Source organism: Bos indicus x Bos taurus, chromosome X (assembly GCF_003369695.1).
Source record: "Bos indicus x Bos taurus breed Angus x Brahman F1 hybrid chromosome X, Bos_hybrid_MaternalHap_v2.0, whole genome shotgun sequence".
NCBI classification, from domain to species: domain Eukaryota; kingdom Metazoa; phylum Chordata; class Mammalia; order Artiodactyla; family Bovidae; genus Bos; species Bos indicus x Bos taurus.
The window spans coordinates 16,323,364-16,339,852 of record NC_040105.1 but is presented as its reverse complement, the minus strand read 5'-3'; the positions used below and the strand labels follow the sequence as shown (position 1 = coordinate 16,339,852).

The following is a 16,489-nucleotide window of genomic DNA, read 5'->3' as shown; positions in this document are numbered from 1 at the left end:
ATTTTTCTATCACTTACAGTGCCAGAACACACCCTGGCTTTCCCAAGTTCAACGGCGATTGCACTAAAGCTGGAACGTAAGGGGGAGAACCTGGTAAGAATGTCTTCTTCCTCAATGGCACGCTATGCATTCTCACACAAGACTCGTGGGGACTGGTGATCCCTAAGGAACTCCTGTGGCTCTAAGATCCCTGACTAGCATTTGTGGCCGTGGGGAGCCAGCTGGCCCCACACATACAATATTGCACACACCTTCATAAAGCTGAAAATACTGGCTTACCACTCTGGCCCCGCCCATTCCCCCACCCACCCCACCCACCCCTCCCCTTCTAACTGGATTGTCCCTGTCCCCTCCCACCCCCGCCCCACTTCTCCAGCACACATTACAAGGCTGTCTCTTTTAAATCATTCAGATTTGGCATTCTGGACCGATTTGTTCTGTTATAAGGGTGCCCATTTGGCCCACTCTTGGCACCCAGCTGTTCAGAGTAGGAAGGCCCCTCTGTGGCACTCCGGGTCACAGAGGACACGTGCCAACCAGGGTCCATCTGACCTGGCAGCTGGAGGGCCGGCCTGCCCTTTGGTGTTGGCTCCTGCCGGATGTTACTGCTCCCGCCAGAGGCCTGGCTCAGAGGGTGAATCCGAATTTCTGAGAAGGAATTTTTGGCTTGTTGAGTTGTTAAGGGCTGGAAGCGGGGGTCTGAGGAAGCCGGGTGATTTGAGGCTGAAGAGAGATGTAACAGCTTGCGCAGTGATTTTAATGGCTGGCTCTGAAAGAAAAGATGAGGGTGCATGTAGGGTTTAAGTTAGAGTAGACCTGAAAGGTGGGAGGAAATGGAGTGCAGATCTGAGACGACTGTGTGGAGTTAGGGAGGGTGCGTGTGGGGGAAGAGGGGCCAGTCCAGACTTATCTGTGCTTTTGTTCTTCTTCAGAAAAGATGGAAGTTATTTTTCTTTAACAAAAAAGCTTAGAAATGTAGAAGAAATCTAGAGCTGGTGTGGTGAGTGATCCAAGGCTTAGGCACCTTGTATCTGGCTGCACCCCATCTTTATGGGAGGAAGGGGGGAATCTCCTGCACCAACCAGCAAGAAGAAGGGAAAGAAGGGATGTGCCTCTCCCTTTGCAGAAGACTTCCTTCCCAACAGCTCCACAAAAAGCTGCTGCTTAGGTTTCACCTGCAAAAAGTCAGCCATTTGACCATATCTAGCTGCAAGAGTCACTGAAAAAATGTAATGTTTCAATAGGCAGCAACATACTCTGCTAAAAATTGTGTATCCCCTTTTCTTCTTATCTCCTCGATTTTCCCTTTCCCTTGGCATTGCAAAATCCCAATGGTCCCTTTCTGCACTCTAACTTTTTTTGGTTTTCATTATGTTTTGAGGGGGAGGTAAGGTATGGGCACTAAAAATGCCAAGCACAGAGAAACGAGCACAAGCCCTGTAGACTCTAAAACACAGTTCACTCATAGGAGGGTTTTGATTCCTAACAGCCTGTCTGTTGTGTGCTTGGGGCTGAGGCCCCAGGGGCTGCTGCACTGGGAGGGGGACTTCAAGGCAGGAGGAAGGGTCCTCCTCTCCTTTTTGTTAGACTTGACAAGGTCACCACCAGAAAAGGCATGGGAAAGCACCCTGACATTCATGGCCCTCACCGCAGAACCTGACAAACGGGCCACAAGCATCTCTGGCTGTCACTCCTCAAAGGCCTTAAGCCAAGCAGAAGGTTGATAATCTCAAAACACACTAAAGATTCGAGGGAAGATGGCACTGAAATCCACGGGCTACTGCCTGAACACTGACTCAAGGAGAAGTCACTCTTGGGGAAGTGTCCTCCCCATGGCCATTCCGGAGTCTAGAAATGTTCTGTGGTGCCCATGGTAGGTGGCACCCACCCCCCCGCCCCAGCCTATACACATTATAAGCAGAAAATATGAATGGTTGGGCAAATATGATTGAAACTTAGGGATCTCTTGTCAGCAGCTCTAAGTAACAGCTTATAGTTAGAGAAAGTAAACAACAAACTTATAAAAACAGAACCTCTTCCTCCAAATTACAGACATCCATGGTCATTTATAGACACACGTAACCTTATGGCCTCTAAAGCTCACAGTTCAGAGGAATAAGAGATTTAGAAAATATTGAATACAATCAAAAACAAGTTAGATTATGTTATTATGCAATACCAAAGATATACAATATTTTAAAATTTCCAATCAAAATAGTTTGCTTCAAGGAGATAAGACCTCAGTTACAGGAAAAATTTATGGATTCAGTATCTGGCTTGTATGGCAGGGAAATTATGGCATACAAACCATATGCAGGGAAATGTGACTACACATACTGTCTAATATGTGGTTCCTAATGTGAACGTTTGCCAGTTTTCTATCAAAACTAGTACAGATTTCAGAAGCTTAAATAGTCTTCCAAGAAAGTGTATTATATCTGTCTTTCAAGGTGCTTGCACTACATCCTCTTACCCTCCCTCACATTTTATGGCACGCTTCACTGTTATCATGAATTATTTTTATCTGTGGATTTTCTCTCTCTCTCCTAGGCTGCAGAGTGTTTCTGGGCTGGAGATGTATCTTATTCAGTTCTCCCCTCCCCTCAGGTGAAAACTAATGGAAGCTCCCCTTTTTCCCCCATTAGGACACTGAAGCAAGATTCATCTGGACTCCTAAGATGCATCTGGCTATCACTGAGGGTATGTTCTGGGGAGACTCTCAGCCTTGCTGTAACACTGAAAGGCTAAATTTCTCAACCCTGTCCTCTCTTCAGGACAGACCAGTCACTGCAGAGTCTGAGAGTCTAAGAGTGATGCAGGCACCACTCACTTGGGTCTGTAGATCAGAGATCTTCTCAGGACGCCACTCCTTGGGTCTGCTGCTCGGGGTGCTAGCAGAGTGAATGGCTTTCTGTAATGTCAGAAGATCAGGGCCATCAGAATTGGGCACCTAGAACAGAATACGGACAAGGATTCAATAAGCACACGGGTAAGCCTCATTAGGATATGCAGCCACACCCCAGAAGAGAACGAAAGCAAATCCGACCAAACCAAAACTCAATCCCCTCCCCTCCAAAGAAAAGACTTGATAAAAAAAGAAATCAAAACTTTCCCAATGTTCACAATGCAAGTGATGCTAGTTAAAGTCTGCTGCCCTCTTAATAATTTTCCCTGCGGTAGGAAAAATTGGCAGATGTCATGCAGCTTTGTTAAACCTCAACCCTTCAAGCATTCCCATGCTGTTAGTTTTAGACGCTGTAAGAGAGAGCAGTTAAATTGGGCTGTACCAGGAATTGCTGTCGTATCCTCATTCCATATTGCAGTTAGGTTATGAACCAGTTCAATAAAACAAAAATGTGTTTCTGCTGGGAAAATGATCCAAACACTGTGTTTGGTGGTGCTAAAGAAGTCTAGCAGGCTTTCAAGGATAGCAAAGTGAGAAAGTATGGTTTGAATCATATTCCCTAGACACTGCCCAGGAAACCTGGGTCTAGCATTATGCACTATGAAAATGCTGGATTTGTGCCACAAATTCCAGATAAATGCAATTGGTCCACTCACCGACTTTGGTGAACACAGGAGAGTAACGCCAAATGTCAAGCAAAAGCCCTGGCCTTCAACTAAGTGACCAGCAAAAGCTAGAGCCAGGCAAGGAAAGAGCAAATCACCAACTAACAGAAGCTGTTTTTTCATGGAGCCTGCAAGCTCACTCAATTTGGTCAATTTTACTTGGTTTCAAAGAAACAAACTGCCAACCAAGTGTTAACAAACTTTGTGAGCCAAACGAAAAGACATTTGTTAATTGTAAATGTTAATCGAATTCTTTACGGGAAATAAGGGATTTCATGAATACTGTCTGCCAACAACTGGCTAATTAGACAACCCAAACTAGCCTTTCACTAGTTGGTTTGTTTAATAGCCCTTTATGCTTCAAACTCCTTAACGGATCCAGAAATTCCAGAATGTCAAAGAATTTATATCTCAATGAATTTATGGAACTGGCTCAGGTACTTAACTAGCACAAAGAGAATATGACCCCATGAAAATAAAAGACATGCTGTTGTCATCAGTAAAACAAGTTTACTGGAGCAGTTTTCAGGGCTACCATACGTAAAAATGGGTACCATGGGTGGAGTGACTACAGGAAGCTTTTTCAAAGAAGAACTATGCTTTAAATGATTCTTTGAATTAAAAAGAGGAAAGAGGGATTTCTTGATGCTTGGATTCTCCCCGTTGGTGGAATCTGTCTGCAATATAAGATACAAATAAACTAATTGCCAAGAAAAAAAAAAAAAAAAAGGTGTTCTTATTGAAAATCCTAGCCCTTGGATGCCCTCAAATTGTTAAGTATTAACAGTCACTGAAAGAATCTCTGTGCTGTGTGTACATGTAGAGAGGCTTTGTGTCATTTCACACCTGGACATGAAGATGCCAATAATGTAAATTCAAGACATGCAGAAACTTCTATGTATATAAAGAACCTTTGGACAGGATCAATACCTACAGCAGGAACGTCTCTAGAGACTTACACACATATATTCACATTCAGCTTATAAAACATTTAAGGATATATTTACTATCAGAAATATGACTGTTATAAAGAATTATGTTTAAAGGGCTATCGATGAACTTCAATCTTTTCCCAATCGCCAGAAGGGACTTAAGCAACTAAATAATCTCATGTAATCCACAAGCCTATTTAGGAAAAAGAAAAAGATACTGCAAACCTTTTTGAACGTGGTCAACTCTTAAACCAGAAAACATCACTTGGAAGGGGAATGTATCAATATTGTAGGATTCTACTGTTGAGGAAGAAGCCTGGCTCTACACTGTGAGAAGTATTCACGCCATGGAAAATAGCTGGCACAATGCAGAATATGCCACAAAAGTAAAGAAAAAGAAAGTTCAATCTTCAAACTGAAGCATGATTACCAGTTGAGATACTAACTAACTAGGGTACAATTACCAAGTTGGCAAAGTCACCATATGCTCTGAGGGCTTATGTAACTGTCTGAATGTGGAACTGAAGCCGGATTTCCCCAGGTGGCTTCCAGATTTGCTTGAGTCAAAGCAGGCACCTTTACAATAGTGAATGATTTTTTGGCATGACTTTACCCTGTTTTGGATATTTCAATTGTCAGAGCACCAGAATGTCTGTGAAGGTTCAGATCATCTTTTACTGGTGTGTCTGAAAACATTCAAGAAAAACAGCCCATAAGGTTTTCCTGTTCCCAAGATAGGGATCCGTGAAGAGTTTAACTTGTGTGGCTAAGGAGGCCACAGGAGAGCCCTCAGATATGTGTATGTATGACTGATTCACTTTGCTACTACAGCAGAAAGTAACACAGCACTGTCAATGAACTATACTCCAATTAGAAAAAAATAATAAAATAGAGAAGCAACAAGGATATTGTATAGCACAGAAAGTTCTAGCCATTATCTTGTAATAACTTTTAATTCAGTATGCTGCTTGCTGCTGCTAAGTCACGCCAGTTGTGTCCGACTCTGTGCGACCCCAGAGACGGCAGCCCAACAGGCTCCTCTGTCCATGGGATTCTCCAGGCAAGAGTACTGGAGTGGGTTGCCATTTCCTTCTCCAATGCATGAAAGTGAAAAGTGAAAGTGAAGTCCCTCAGTTGTGTCCGACTCTTAGCGACCCCATGGACTGTAGCCTACCAGGCTCCTCCGTCCATGGGATTCTCCAGGCAAGAGTACTGGAGTGGGTTGCCATTGCCATAAACTGAAAAAATACTGAATCGCTATGCTATACACCTGAAACTAATATAATATTGTAAGTCAATTATATTTCAATTAAAAAAAGAGAGCATTCTCAAGAACAAGCAGCAGGAGGCGCTCCACACCTCCTGGTGGGACCCTGGCAGGGATTGAGCTGGGCCTGCTATCCAGGAGAACCCACCTCCAGCTCTCCAAACTGACTGTGCAACTTCAGGCAGGTCACAACTTGCCTGGGCAGTTCCTATGTCAGCAAAATAAGGGGGTTAAACTAGATTTAAGATCCAGAGACTTCTCTCTGTGCACTGGGTACCAGGTTTCCATTTTGTTCAATCTTGCGCAAAGGCCACAATGCTTTAAGTCCTTCAAAGTTCATTTACCTAGGTTTCCTTTTGCTGAGTTCTAGTGAGCGAAGAAAAGTTGAATTTAATTCTGTTCCAATGCTCATTTGAAGGAGGCAGTTACCACAATATCAAGCTTGGGAGCCTGTGGTCTGCCAGGAAATACTACACTGAGTGCTCTTTGGAAATCTTACTTTAGATATCAAAGTCCTTTAAACATTTTCTTTCCTATTTTAATTAAAAAAATGCAGAGGTATAAACAACTTTTGGTTTGGAAGGCTTAAGTCATTGTGACCTGTGCAGAGATAATTTGCAGTTACTTTACATATCAAAAATGAAAAGTATGAAACCCTGAAACAAGTAAGTTCAAGTGAAGAGTATGTTAGAGAATAGTAAATATCCTATTTACCCTAACCTACACTATTTATACATCTAAAATTCGAACCAGATCCTGAGTAACAGTTGACATGTACACACCTGACTCATGCCATAGTGAGCCACAGGTTTAATGCTGGTCTAAGGCAGACATCAAAAGCTAAATCTGTACACAAAAACACCTTCAATTCCTGTGTCTTGCTACTTCCATTTAATCAACCCCACAATGGCTATGGGCCTGAGGTTAAGAACCAAAACAATCTCTAAATAATAACAGTGGCTAGGAGGAGGTAATCTAAATTTAATATTCATGATGCATAAATATGTTCCACAGATAATAAAAGTTTTATTAGCACTGTACATATTTTAAGCCTCACTACTTCAAATCAGGTCTATTTTGTGCATCTGGTTTAAACAACATGTGTAGTTAATATGTAACTAAGCGACATCTTGATTGGACCTTCTACTTTAATTGAGTTTCAGTTAGAAATGTAGCCAGCTTTTTTTTTTAAATGAACATTTTAGAAATATTATAAGCCATTAAAATGAAGATAATAAAATCTGTGTAGTAACATACATACTGTGTGTATGTGTGATAGCAACACTATTAGAAAGCCAGAATACAAAATTGTACTAGAATGATTACTATTATTTAAAGCAAACTAAAAAACCACCTTCTTTCCATAAACATATGCACCAGCTAAAAAGCTAGGAGGAAATACGCCAATATCCTAATACTAGTTGAGATAGGGTGGTAAGATCGGAAATTATCATTTTTTTCTCAATTTTCTGACCTTTTTTTCTAATGAGCTCATATTTATATTATAATGGCATCATAAATTTAACAAATTTTACAGCCCATGGACTGTAGCCTACCAGGCTCCTCCATCCATGGCATTTTCCAGGCAAGAGTACTGGAGTGGGTTGCCATTTCCTTCTCCAGGGTATCTTCCAGACCCAGGGATTGAACCCGGGTCTCCCTCATTGCAGGCAGACGGTTTACCATCTGAGCTACCAGGGAAGCCCAGTCATCTAGAAAGCCCTTTATTAAATCCTTACTTCAAATATATTCTTTGCTACTATCATCTCACCATTACTTACCATTGAGTCATAATCTTAGACTTTTCAAAATGGAACAGACCTCACAAAAACTGAGTCTAATCTATTCATCTTAAGAGATGAAATCAATGAAGTCCATCTGAGTAGGTCATTTTGATTATGACTTTTTCCTTTTTAAGTAAGTGAGAGTCAATCATGTATGAAGTAAAACTAGAAACAAAATAATTAAAAATAGCCGACTCAACCCTGTCTAGTCCCAAAGGTATCATAAAGCAAAGCACACCTCGTGTGGTGAAGATGTTCTCACCGGCCTGGAGGCCTGGCTTCTCCATGTGTTCTCAAGTCACTAACCAGCAGAATCCATGCCTGGTTCAGTGAAATGACATGAATGCTTTCATGCAGCCAGCCCTTGGTTCAGGTGGAGGGCTCTCAGGAGATGAGACTCATTCCATTCCCCAGTTCAATCACAAGATAAACATGTCCTCCTACTAAAGCAAGCCCTGATATGTCAAATGCTAGCTCCTGTCTGTGACTAGGCAGCCCAGAAATGCAACATGGGAATCAGATAACCAGCCAGGGGAGAATGATGAATGATGTCTAAGATTTAAACACAAACCAAAACCGTTTCCTAAATTTTCATATATCTTTAACCCTCAGAGAGAAATAAATCCTGAAGGTTCATAACTTTTACATGAATATAAATCCATAAGGTGTTTACTGAAAGAGGGTTAAAGCATTCTCTTTCATCCAGATTAAATTTCTCCTATTCCTAGAGGTTCTGTTGAATCTAGAAAAGGCACTGTGGGAGGAGGAAGTTGTATAGAATTTGAGAAAGAAACATTTAAAGTCTATGCATATCAAATATCAGTAAGAAAATAATTCACTTTGATTGCCATGTACAAAGTGTAAAGATCCCACAGACTAATGTAGACTCATATGCCATTGTAAATAGAAATTGGCCATTTACTTACTGTTTGAGATTTCTTCTTTTTCTTTTTCATTGACCTGAAAAAACCTTGTTTTTCCTTTTCCTTGAGTTGTTCAGAATGACTAATGTTTTCAGGACTTTTCCTAAATGGGAAGACATTTTTATCATATTGATCTTTCAATCATTCCCCTACCATTATATGACAAATATAATGAAGACTAAAAATGCATGACACCAGGTTCAAATAGCCATGAAGAATCAAGCACATAGGTAAAGAACCTCTAAAAAGCACAGAAGGAACTGAATATCATGAAGCATGGTTAATGATTAGCCTTTGGCAAAGGCTCACTTGAACTAGCAATTTGAACATTATTACAAATGATCTGTAACTATGCTACAGGACCATTTTCATGCTGTTGAAAACCTCAGGATTAGAGAGCCTGAAAAGCACACGTTTGAAGGATGCCTTTTCTGTATCCCTCCAAGGGAAACAAAAACATTTTCAGTATCTTCATTTTTCCATTTACCTTTTAAAAACCAGCTTAACAAGTTCATTATCAGTGGCTTACCAGGGTACTGAACATTAAAAAAAAAAAAAAAATCAATGCTGCTACAGAAACCTTACAAATAAAAGTAAAAATTGCCTGAAACTGGAAAATTCCTTTATGAAAATTTTATATCTATGTATTAAAACTAAATAAAAAGTAGATAAGGTAAGAAAAAATAGAGACAGGATAATGCATTAATACAAAGCACTCTTTTGGGAAAAAAGCTTCTGACTTAAAGTAACGACTTTAAGCTTTGTATCACTGACACCACCAGGTATTTTAATACAAATAGGAGGTATTAAAAGAGAGCAAACAAGCCACTGGCCCCAAGAAGTTGACTACTTATATGTTAACCGAGGCCCTATGTTACTTAATTTAATTTATTGTCTTAAAAACAACTGGAATGGTGTCATTCTTGAAAAAGGCACATTCCATGGGCCCTATTTTGAATCTGAACATCTAGATGCCTGTGGAAAACCATGTTCTCAAATGACTGAATTCCTTCTATTAGCTATTCCCTAAAATCAAGAGTAAAAACTTTAAAGGTGACAGAATTCATTCATATTTATGGTTTTAGAGTACTGAACAGTGAAGTTACTAGAACATCTAAAAAATATGAGCAAACCAGCATCCTTTACTTGATTAAATCTATGTGAAGGCAGAAAACATTTATATTATCTATTACAGATCCACATGATAAAAAACACCATGAAGCTATTTTTAAAATAACACTCACAGAATTTTCACTAATATGAAGCAATATTTCAACTATAATACTAAGTGAAAACATCAGGATTGATTCAAAACTTTCTACATGAGCCCAACTATATATTTTTTTAAGTCATATATGTGTATATATATACACAAATTTTATAAAGCAGAGAGAAATTAAAAAAAAATCTTAGTAGTTATTTCTGGGTAGTAGGATTATTGGTGATTTGTTGTTACTTCTTTTTAATTTCAACAACAAACATGGACTAAAAATATAACAAAAAGGTTTACAGAACAGAAAATTCATTTGAAAAGCCAAGAACTCAAGATCAAAGACCACAAAGGAAACAATTTAGAGACAGAGACAAACAGACAAAAAATAAGAAGTAAAAACCATGACTGTTTGAAGGAGCAAGGGTCATTCATTCTTAAGTGTTTAGCCTAAAAGTTAATGGGAATACCAAGGAAGTAAAAACATGTACTGTAGGCTCAAGTGTTTCTGAAACTCATTAGGAACTACAATTTTAAACCTCACTGAGAGTTTCAAGCTCTGAAGTTAAAGTTTCATAATACAACACATCCAATAAAATAATTAGTATTGGGACTCAGAATGATGCGTTAACAATTTTGAAAGTGAGAAAACTTCAGACATAATGGAATGAGTGAGAATGAAATAGTGAAATGTTAAAGATTCCCTAAACTCAATAATGTAGTGCTGGGAAAGACACTCTCATCCTAATGACAGACTGTTTGATCAAAGTTTCTTACGACAAGTACTTTTGAGATTAAGGAGATGAAACCCTTGGATGGGGTCTAAAGACAGACTACCCTTAACTAAGTTCCAGGCCACAGTATTCAGTTATGTGAGGGTTCTAGGAAACATAGCAGAACAGTGTAAGTAGTTGCTGGAAACACAAAAGCACCACTCTTAGAAGTGAAAGAGGGTAGTCTTTCCCTTCTCCAGGGGATCTTCCCAACCCAGGGATTGAACCCAGGTCTCCTGCATTGCAGGCAGATTCTTTACCAGCTGAGCCACCAGGGAAGCCCAAGTACACTGGAGTGGGTAGCCCATCCCTTCTCCAGCAGATCTTCCCAACCCAGGAATCGAACTGAGGTCTCCTGCACTGCAGGCGGATTCTTTACCAAACTGAGCTATCAGGGAAGCCTCAAAGAAACCTCAGAAAGCATCTAATCTAACCAGTAATACTATTTTTAACGATTTGTAACTTCCAGAAGTTAAAGCATTATATGCTTATGATACAGCTCATGTCCTTCCATACTGGGGTCTGCACATAACCTAGAAGCACAGCAGAGTATTTAGGTTAACGGGAAGAAGTTTTTACTAATCAGAATTAAAGTATAACAAAATCTCAAAGGTCTGCTGAGGGTCAGTAGTTAAAGTGCTTTCTGCCAACTGAGGAAATCTTTAAGGGGGCCACATTCATCATGACCACATCCTCAGGATGGGAACAGGTGTTACTACAAGAATGTTAATATTGGCATGAGAGGAAGTGAAGGCTTGAGATACCAGCTCTAGGAGGAAGAAGACTGTCCAATAAAATGAAAGTGAGAGTATGGGGGTGACAGTACTGAAAGAGAAGGAGGAGCAGGACAAAAAGCTCAGTGTTTGCAATTCCTTGTGTCCCCAAATCACAGATAATGAATCAAAGACTCTCCGCAGGGTCTCTTCAGAGGCATTGGATAAACTAGAGTCCGGGGAAAGGGGAATAATGAGGAAAGTATCCTCAAACTGGAACCATGGAGAGGCAGTGGAGTCAAGATCCAGGTGCAAAAAGATTCCAGGGACCAAAACAAAAAAGAAAAAGAAATTACCCTTGAATTAGAGGATGAAATCTAGGAGTAAAATGTAAGTGTGCATGCATCACAAAAAGAAAGACACAAAAGGAAGTCAGAGAGAAAGAAAGAGTGCCAGTGGGGGAGGGAGGGAGACAGAGAGAGAAAAGACAGAGAGAGGGAGAAGCTACACTGAAACATACACATACAGAGAATTAACAGAGAAATCGAAGGGAGAAAAACCTGCAAGAAAGACTCAGGGATTGAGAGAAGCTGCCAGGAACTCAGGCACCTATAAAGCTGTGTGCTGTACAAATGAATGAAAAAAAGGACTTGAACATTTATAACCAGTACTGCACCCAATGGGTAAGAGTGAGCCCTATGACTTAATCTCACTCGTGAATTCTGGACCCTGTTATTGATTCTACCTCGTTCGGTCAACAGTTGTGTGCTGAGCTGAGCAAACGAATTATACAGGCAACAGAGGAGCAACACAAGAGAAGGGCAAATGGTGATCACCTAAGTCTCAGGGACAGGAGCTCTGAGAAGGACCACTCAGCTGTCACTTGGCACGTTACCCAGGGCTGAAAACACAATGGGGGTGGGGAGGGGTGGGGGGTGCAGCAAGCATGATGTGGGGAAGAATATATGTATATGTGTGTGGGGCGGGGGGAGAGGGGTGGGTAACAATAACAGTCTCCTTCCTGAATAGTCATGGCACTCAAACATTATCTAACAGAACAGCTACTATTTCCATAAGGGGTTAAAAAGAAAGAGAATTCAAAAGAAACACCTAAAAAAAGGAAGGAATGAAAACCAACTAAATCAAACCCAATCAACATTTATAGAGTACTCTGTATGTGCCAGGATCAGTGTTAGGTGTTGGAGATACAGAGAAAAACTAAAACAAGGGGTGTGACCTCAAGCTGCTCACAGACTCAAGGCAAGCGACCCACCAGTTAGACAGAGGGCCAGGGAGCTCCATTATAATCCCCTCAAGAGCAGCAGTGAGAAGGTGCATCAAAGAGAAGCTGACTGTGACACTTTCCCTGTCACCTCCCTTCCCCTGCCAGTGTGACTAGGGTCAGTTGGCTAATGTCTGAGGGTAGAAAGTCAGGGACTAATTCTACAGAATGACAATAAAGGATATCAATGTATTCATAATGTTGCAAGAAGAGAAAGCCTGGGATTGTGCAAGTGAGTGACAGCAATTCTTCACTTATCCTAACTACTGGGATTTCTAATTAATTTGGTTTATTGTTTAAGTGTCAATTTTTAACCCAATTTTGACAGCAGTCTTTCTAAACACTTTGTCTTTTCATGGAAAGTAAGAGCAGCCTATTTTAAAGATATATACTCTACCTGGATATCTACTCTATGTATGAAACCATAACGACCAGAAATGACTTTCCCTTTAGAGCATTAGAAACATCAAACTACCTCTCTTCTCTCTATAGTTACTGTTCAGGATCCTCCTCTCTCTGCACACCGTCTTGTTACCTGGGATTATTTCTTGCCTGACAACCTCAGTGCCAAATGAGAGAACTCAACATAGAAGAAGAATAAGCAGGCTCACAGGGAGGGTGGAGGTGTTTTCCCATTACTAAAGATGATCAATTGACTGTATTAACCCTATTTTTGTTGTTCTGAAATGTTTTGGCTTATCTCCCAGTTCTTAACTGGATTCTGGACAGTTGAGATGGCCAGAATAACAGCTCTGCATATTATACTACACTATTATTTTAAAGTATGATACAGTAGCTTGACTTTTCCATTGCAAGAAATGTGTGCCCTGTACAAATATCCTCTTCTCTAAAGAAACGTAAAGTACTACTAACAAGGAGAAACAGACTGCCCTTAGGACAGTGATAATTTAGGAACAGCAATTCACTATGTCACCATGGCAAGGCTCATTCATGTTTTTGTAAAAGTTATCAAATGGCATTCTCTCAAATATAAATATGGTGAACCAATGAGAGATCTTGTTCAAGAAAAAAATCCAAGACAAGTCGAGCTTAATGGAAGACTTAGACTAAGTTGGATGCAATGCATGGGGGAGAAGTATCATAGCAATGCTATTCTGAGGGGCAGTTAGAACAAAAGAATATATCCAATTCCTCCCTGGAAATTCTGGGATTCTCTCAAACCTCATAATAGCAATATCAGATGACTTGATGAAGACCTGTCTAAAGTTCAGCATCCCAACTGTGCCTCTAATTCTTTTCAAAACAATTGTTTTTAGGTTTCTACACATATCCAGGTCTACTTAAACTGATTATCAAAAAGTCAGAAATAATATGCTGTTAAGACTGTGAATCCCACATTTAGATGTAGTTTTGATCTGACCTATCTATATTTTCATTCATGCTAATCTGTAATCAACGCTCTTTTAAACCATCACCATTTCATCATGCAATGAACAAGATGAAACACAACTCCATCTGTACTTCTGTATTCTCACAACTTAGACACTACTCTCACAGCTTGTCAAAACCACTTGAAAACTGTCAACGTCGGTAACTGGAGTTGTACCTGTGCTCTCCAGTTAATGTGTAGATCTTATCTAAGTTATGGAGAAAGAACTCACAGAAGTTCCTCAGTAAAGTAAGTGGAGATGAGACACCTGGTAAGTCATACTGAAGTTAGAGAACATTAATGGTAAAAACTGCTGCTGTTAACGTTAACAAGTCACAATGGTGCCAGGCACCGCTCTAGATGCTTTTGATGTTTTACTTCATTTAATGATCATATATACTGTATGAGGGAAGTGCTATTCTTAGCCTATTTTATAGACAAGGAAACTGAGGGACAGAGAGCTTAAGCTCACATGGCCAACAGGTGACACTAGTCAAGATATCTCATTTCCAGAGTCTAACCTCTGAGTCACTAATGTTAAAACTCTCATTTAATAAATAAGGCGATAAATATAAAATGTGCTTATAAAAGAAAAAGTATTTATAGCTTTAAGAAAACCATTTTTATTATTGTAAAAATAAGTTATTTTCCCTATAGGGCATGGTAACACTGAAACCTTGATATTACCCTGCTAACAGGGTCCAAACTGTATGAATTCTGGCAGTAAACAGCAGAGACAGAATCTGACAGATTGGTCTCATTCTCAATTCAGTGCATTACAGTGAGGCACCATTTTATTCTCTTGGTAGAGAACTTAATAGCCCTATGAAAAATATATAAATACCCCTTACATCTAGATTCTGGGAAGTCTTTCTGGGCAGCTGAGACTATAAAGTCTACATTATTAAAAATACAGTCCTTACCCCCAACACAAAATCTGCTAATGAGACTTGATGTGTGTTATAATTTTCTCCTTAAATTTTTATTACACATGACACAAAGATTAAAGGATAAGCAAAATTGGCACATCATTTTGTCCTCTGACAACCAGTACATTTTTGTGGTACCACAAATGGTTGTTCCGTTATTTCTCTTTTTACCCTGAATGAAAGTCAGGTAGCATAGAAGTAAAAGACACGAGCTTTAGAGTGAGAACCCATCTGGGTCTAGATCCTGGCTCCCTCCTCCCTGGTACTTGCTGTCCAGCACCAGGCAGGCTCCTTACCTTTTCTAAGCTGCGGTTTTCTCATCTGGAGAGGAAAGGCTACCCCACTTCAAAGGCTGATTGTGAGAACTGAGTGAGACACTGCACACCAAGTGCTAAGCAAATTGTCTCCTACATGATTCAACAAGAACGAGCAGAGAAGACGGCAAAGCATGTCAATCATGTCAGAAGAAGACGATGGAAGACTTATGAGGTATGTACTGACCCAGGGTATTTTCTTTCTTTTACATGATTCTTAACATAAATGCTGCACATTTTGAAAGAAACCATTACAAATAATGACGAATCACATTTCGCTTATGAAACAATCTCTCTTGAGAAAGAAAGGCCTAGTAGGAGAAAGAATGCTAAACTGTTTACCCAGAATTGCTGTGAAATCTCAAATCCACAGTTAGAAAAAAGAGTAAAAACAAGCTAAAATACCCACCATGGATCGAATGCTGGCTGTCTTTTTGAGTGGTTAGTTCCAGAACTGCTTTCTGATGGTAGGGAAGAAACTCTGGTTGACACATTATTTTCATGGAAAGAATTGTCTGGACGTGGAGATGGCACTGAATAAAGAAAAGGTAAGCCGCTGATGTACTCTTTTGATCAAAGCACTTCTCATATTGTTCTATTGCATTTCTCTCACACAAACAAAATAACAAAAAGGTAAGTCAATATCCTCATTTGCCCTTCATAAAACTTTTGTGTTTTCTGAGGATGGAGGCATTCCAGAGAACATTCTCTCCCTCCCCCCTCCCCCAATTGCTTATGACAGTAACTTGCAAGGGTCAGTTAACTCAGGCAATATATTCAAGACATAAATTAATGTAACAGCTGATAAACTGGAAAACATCATAGGAGATTTCAAAGTATGAATATGATCCCCACCTTCCCATTTTGACATTCACTTAAGTTGAGGCTTTCTTACATCATAGACCCAACTATGTAGAATCTATTCTTAGTCTGAAGTGATTCTTAACAATATATGTGCCAGAATACACCAACTACAGTTTAAGACTTGCCACTTGGGAGGTGACATATCAATTTTATATATTTTTTAAACTCAATTCCAAAGAAATGTGGTTATTTGCACTAAATACTATTTTTCTCTAAATATTCAATCCAGGAATAAACAAAAAGACAAACCATGATGTTTGTGAGTAGATACTTTTCTGTTTTTCTTTGGGGGGTGTAATCATCTTTTTCTGTCAATTTCTAAGCTTAGTCATAAATCAAAATATATTACAAATTTCATCACAGAAGGAATACACAGGCTGTATGTAAAGACAAATGACACCATTTCACTTGACTCTTGGCCAACAGGAATGAAAATGGGAAATATTCTAAAAACATCTGTCATTTCAATGATACCACTAAATTATCATCCAGTTAGATTTAGTAGTATCACTGAAATGAGAGATGTCTCCAAATGTTT

General features: G+C 39.7%; 1 protein-coding gene across 4 annotated transcripts in view; it reads right to left on the bottom strand.

Moving 5' to 3' along the window:
- Nucleotides 1-340: 340 nt before the first annotated feature.
- CDKL5 (cyclin dependent kinase like 5) overlaps nt 341-16,489 on the bottom strand; it is a 178,578-nt gene continuing 162,429 nt past the window's right edge. For 3 of the 4 annotated variants that reach the window (XM_027535523.1, XM_027535524.1, XM_027535525.1), the window contains 5 exons: nt 15,497-15,620; nt 8,480-8,579; nt 4,125-4,247; nt 2,831-2,950; nt 341-769 (listed from right to left, as the gene is read on the bottom strand). In XM_027535523.1, the coding sequence (XP_027391324.1) occupies nt 383-769; nt 2,831-2,950; nt 4,125-4,247; nt 8,480-8,579; nt 15,497-15,620 (854 nt within the window). In that variant the 3' untranslated portion in view covers nt 341-382. The remainder of the gene's footprint in view (nt 770-2,830; nt 2,951-4,124; nt 4,248-8,479; nt 8,580-15,496; nt 15,621-16,489) is intronic. The other variant, XM_027535526.1, reaches the window with a different exon arrangement.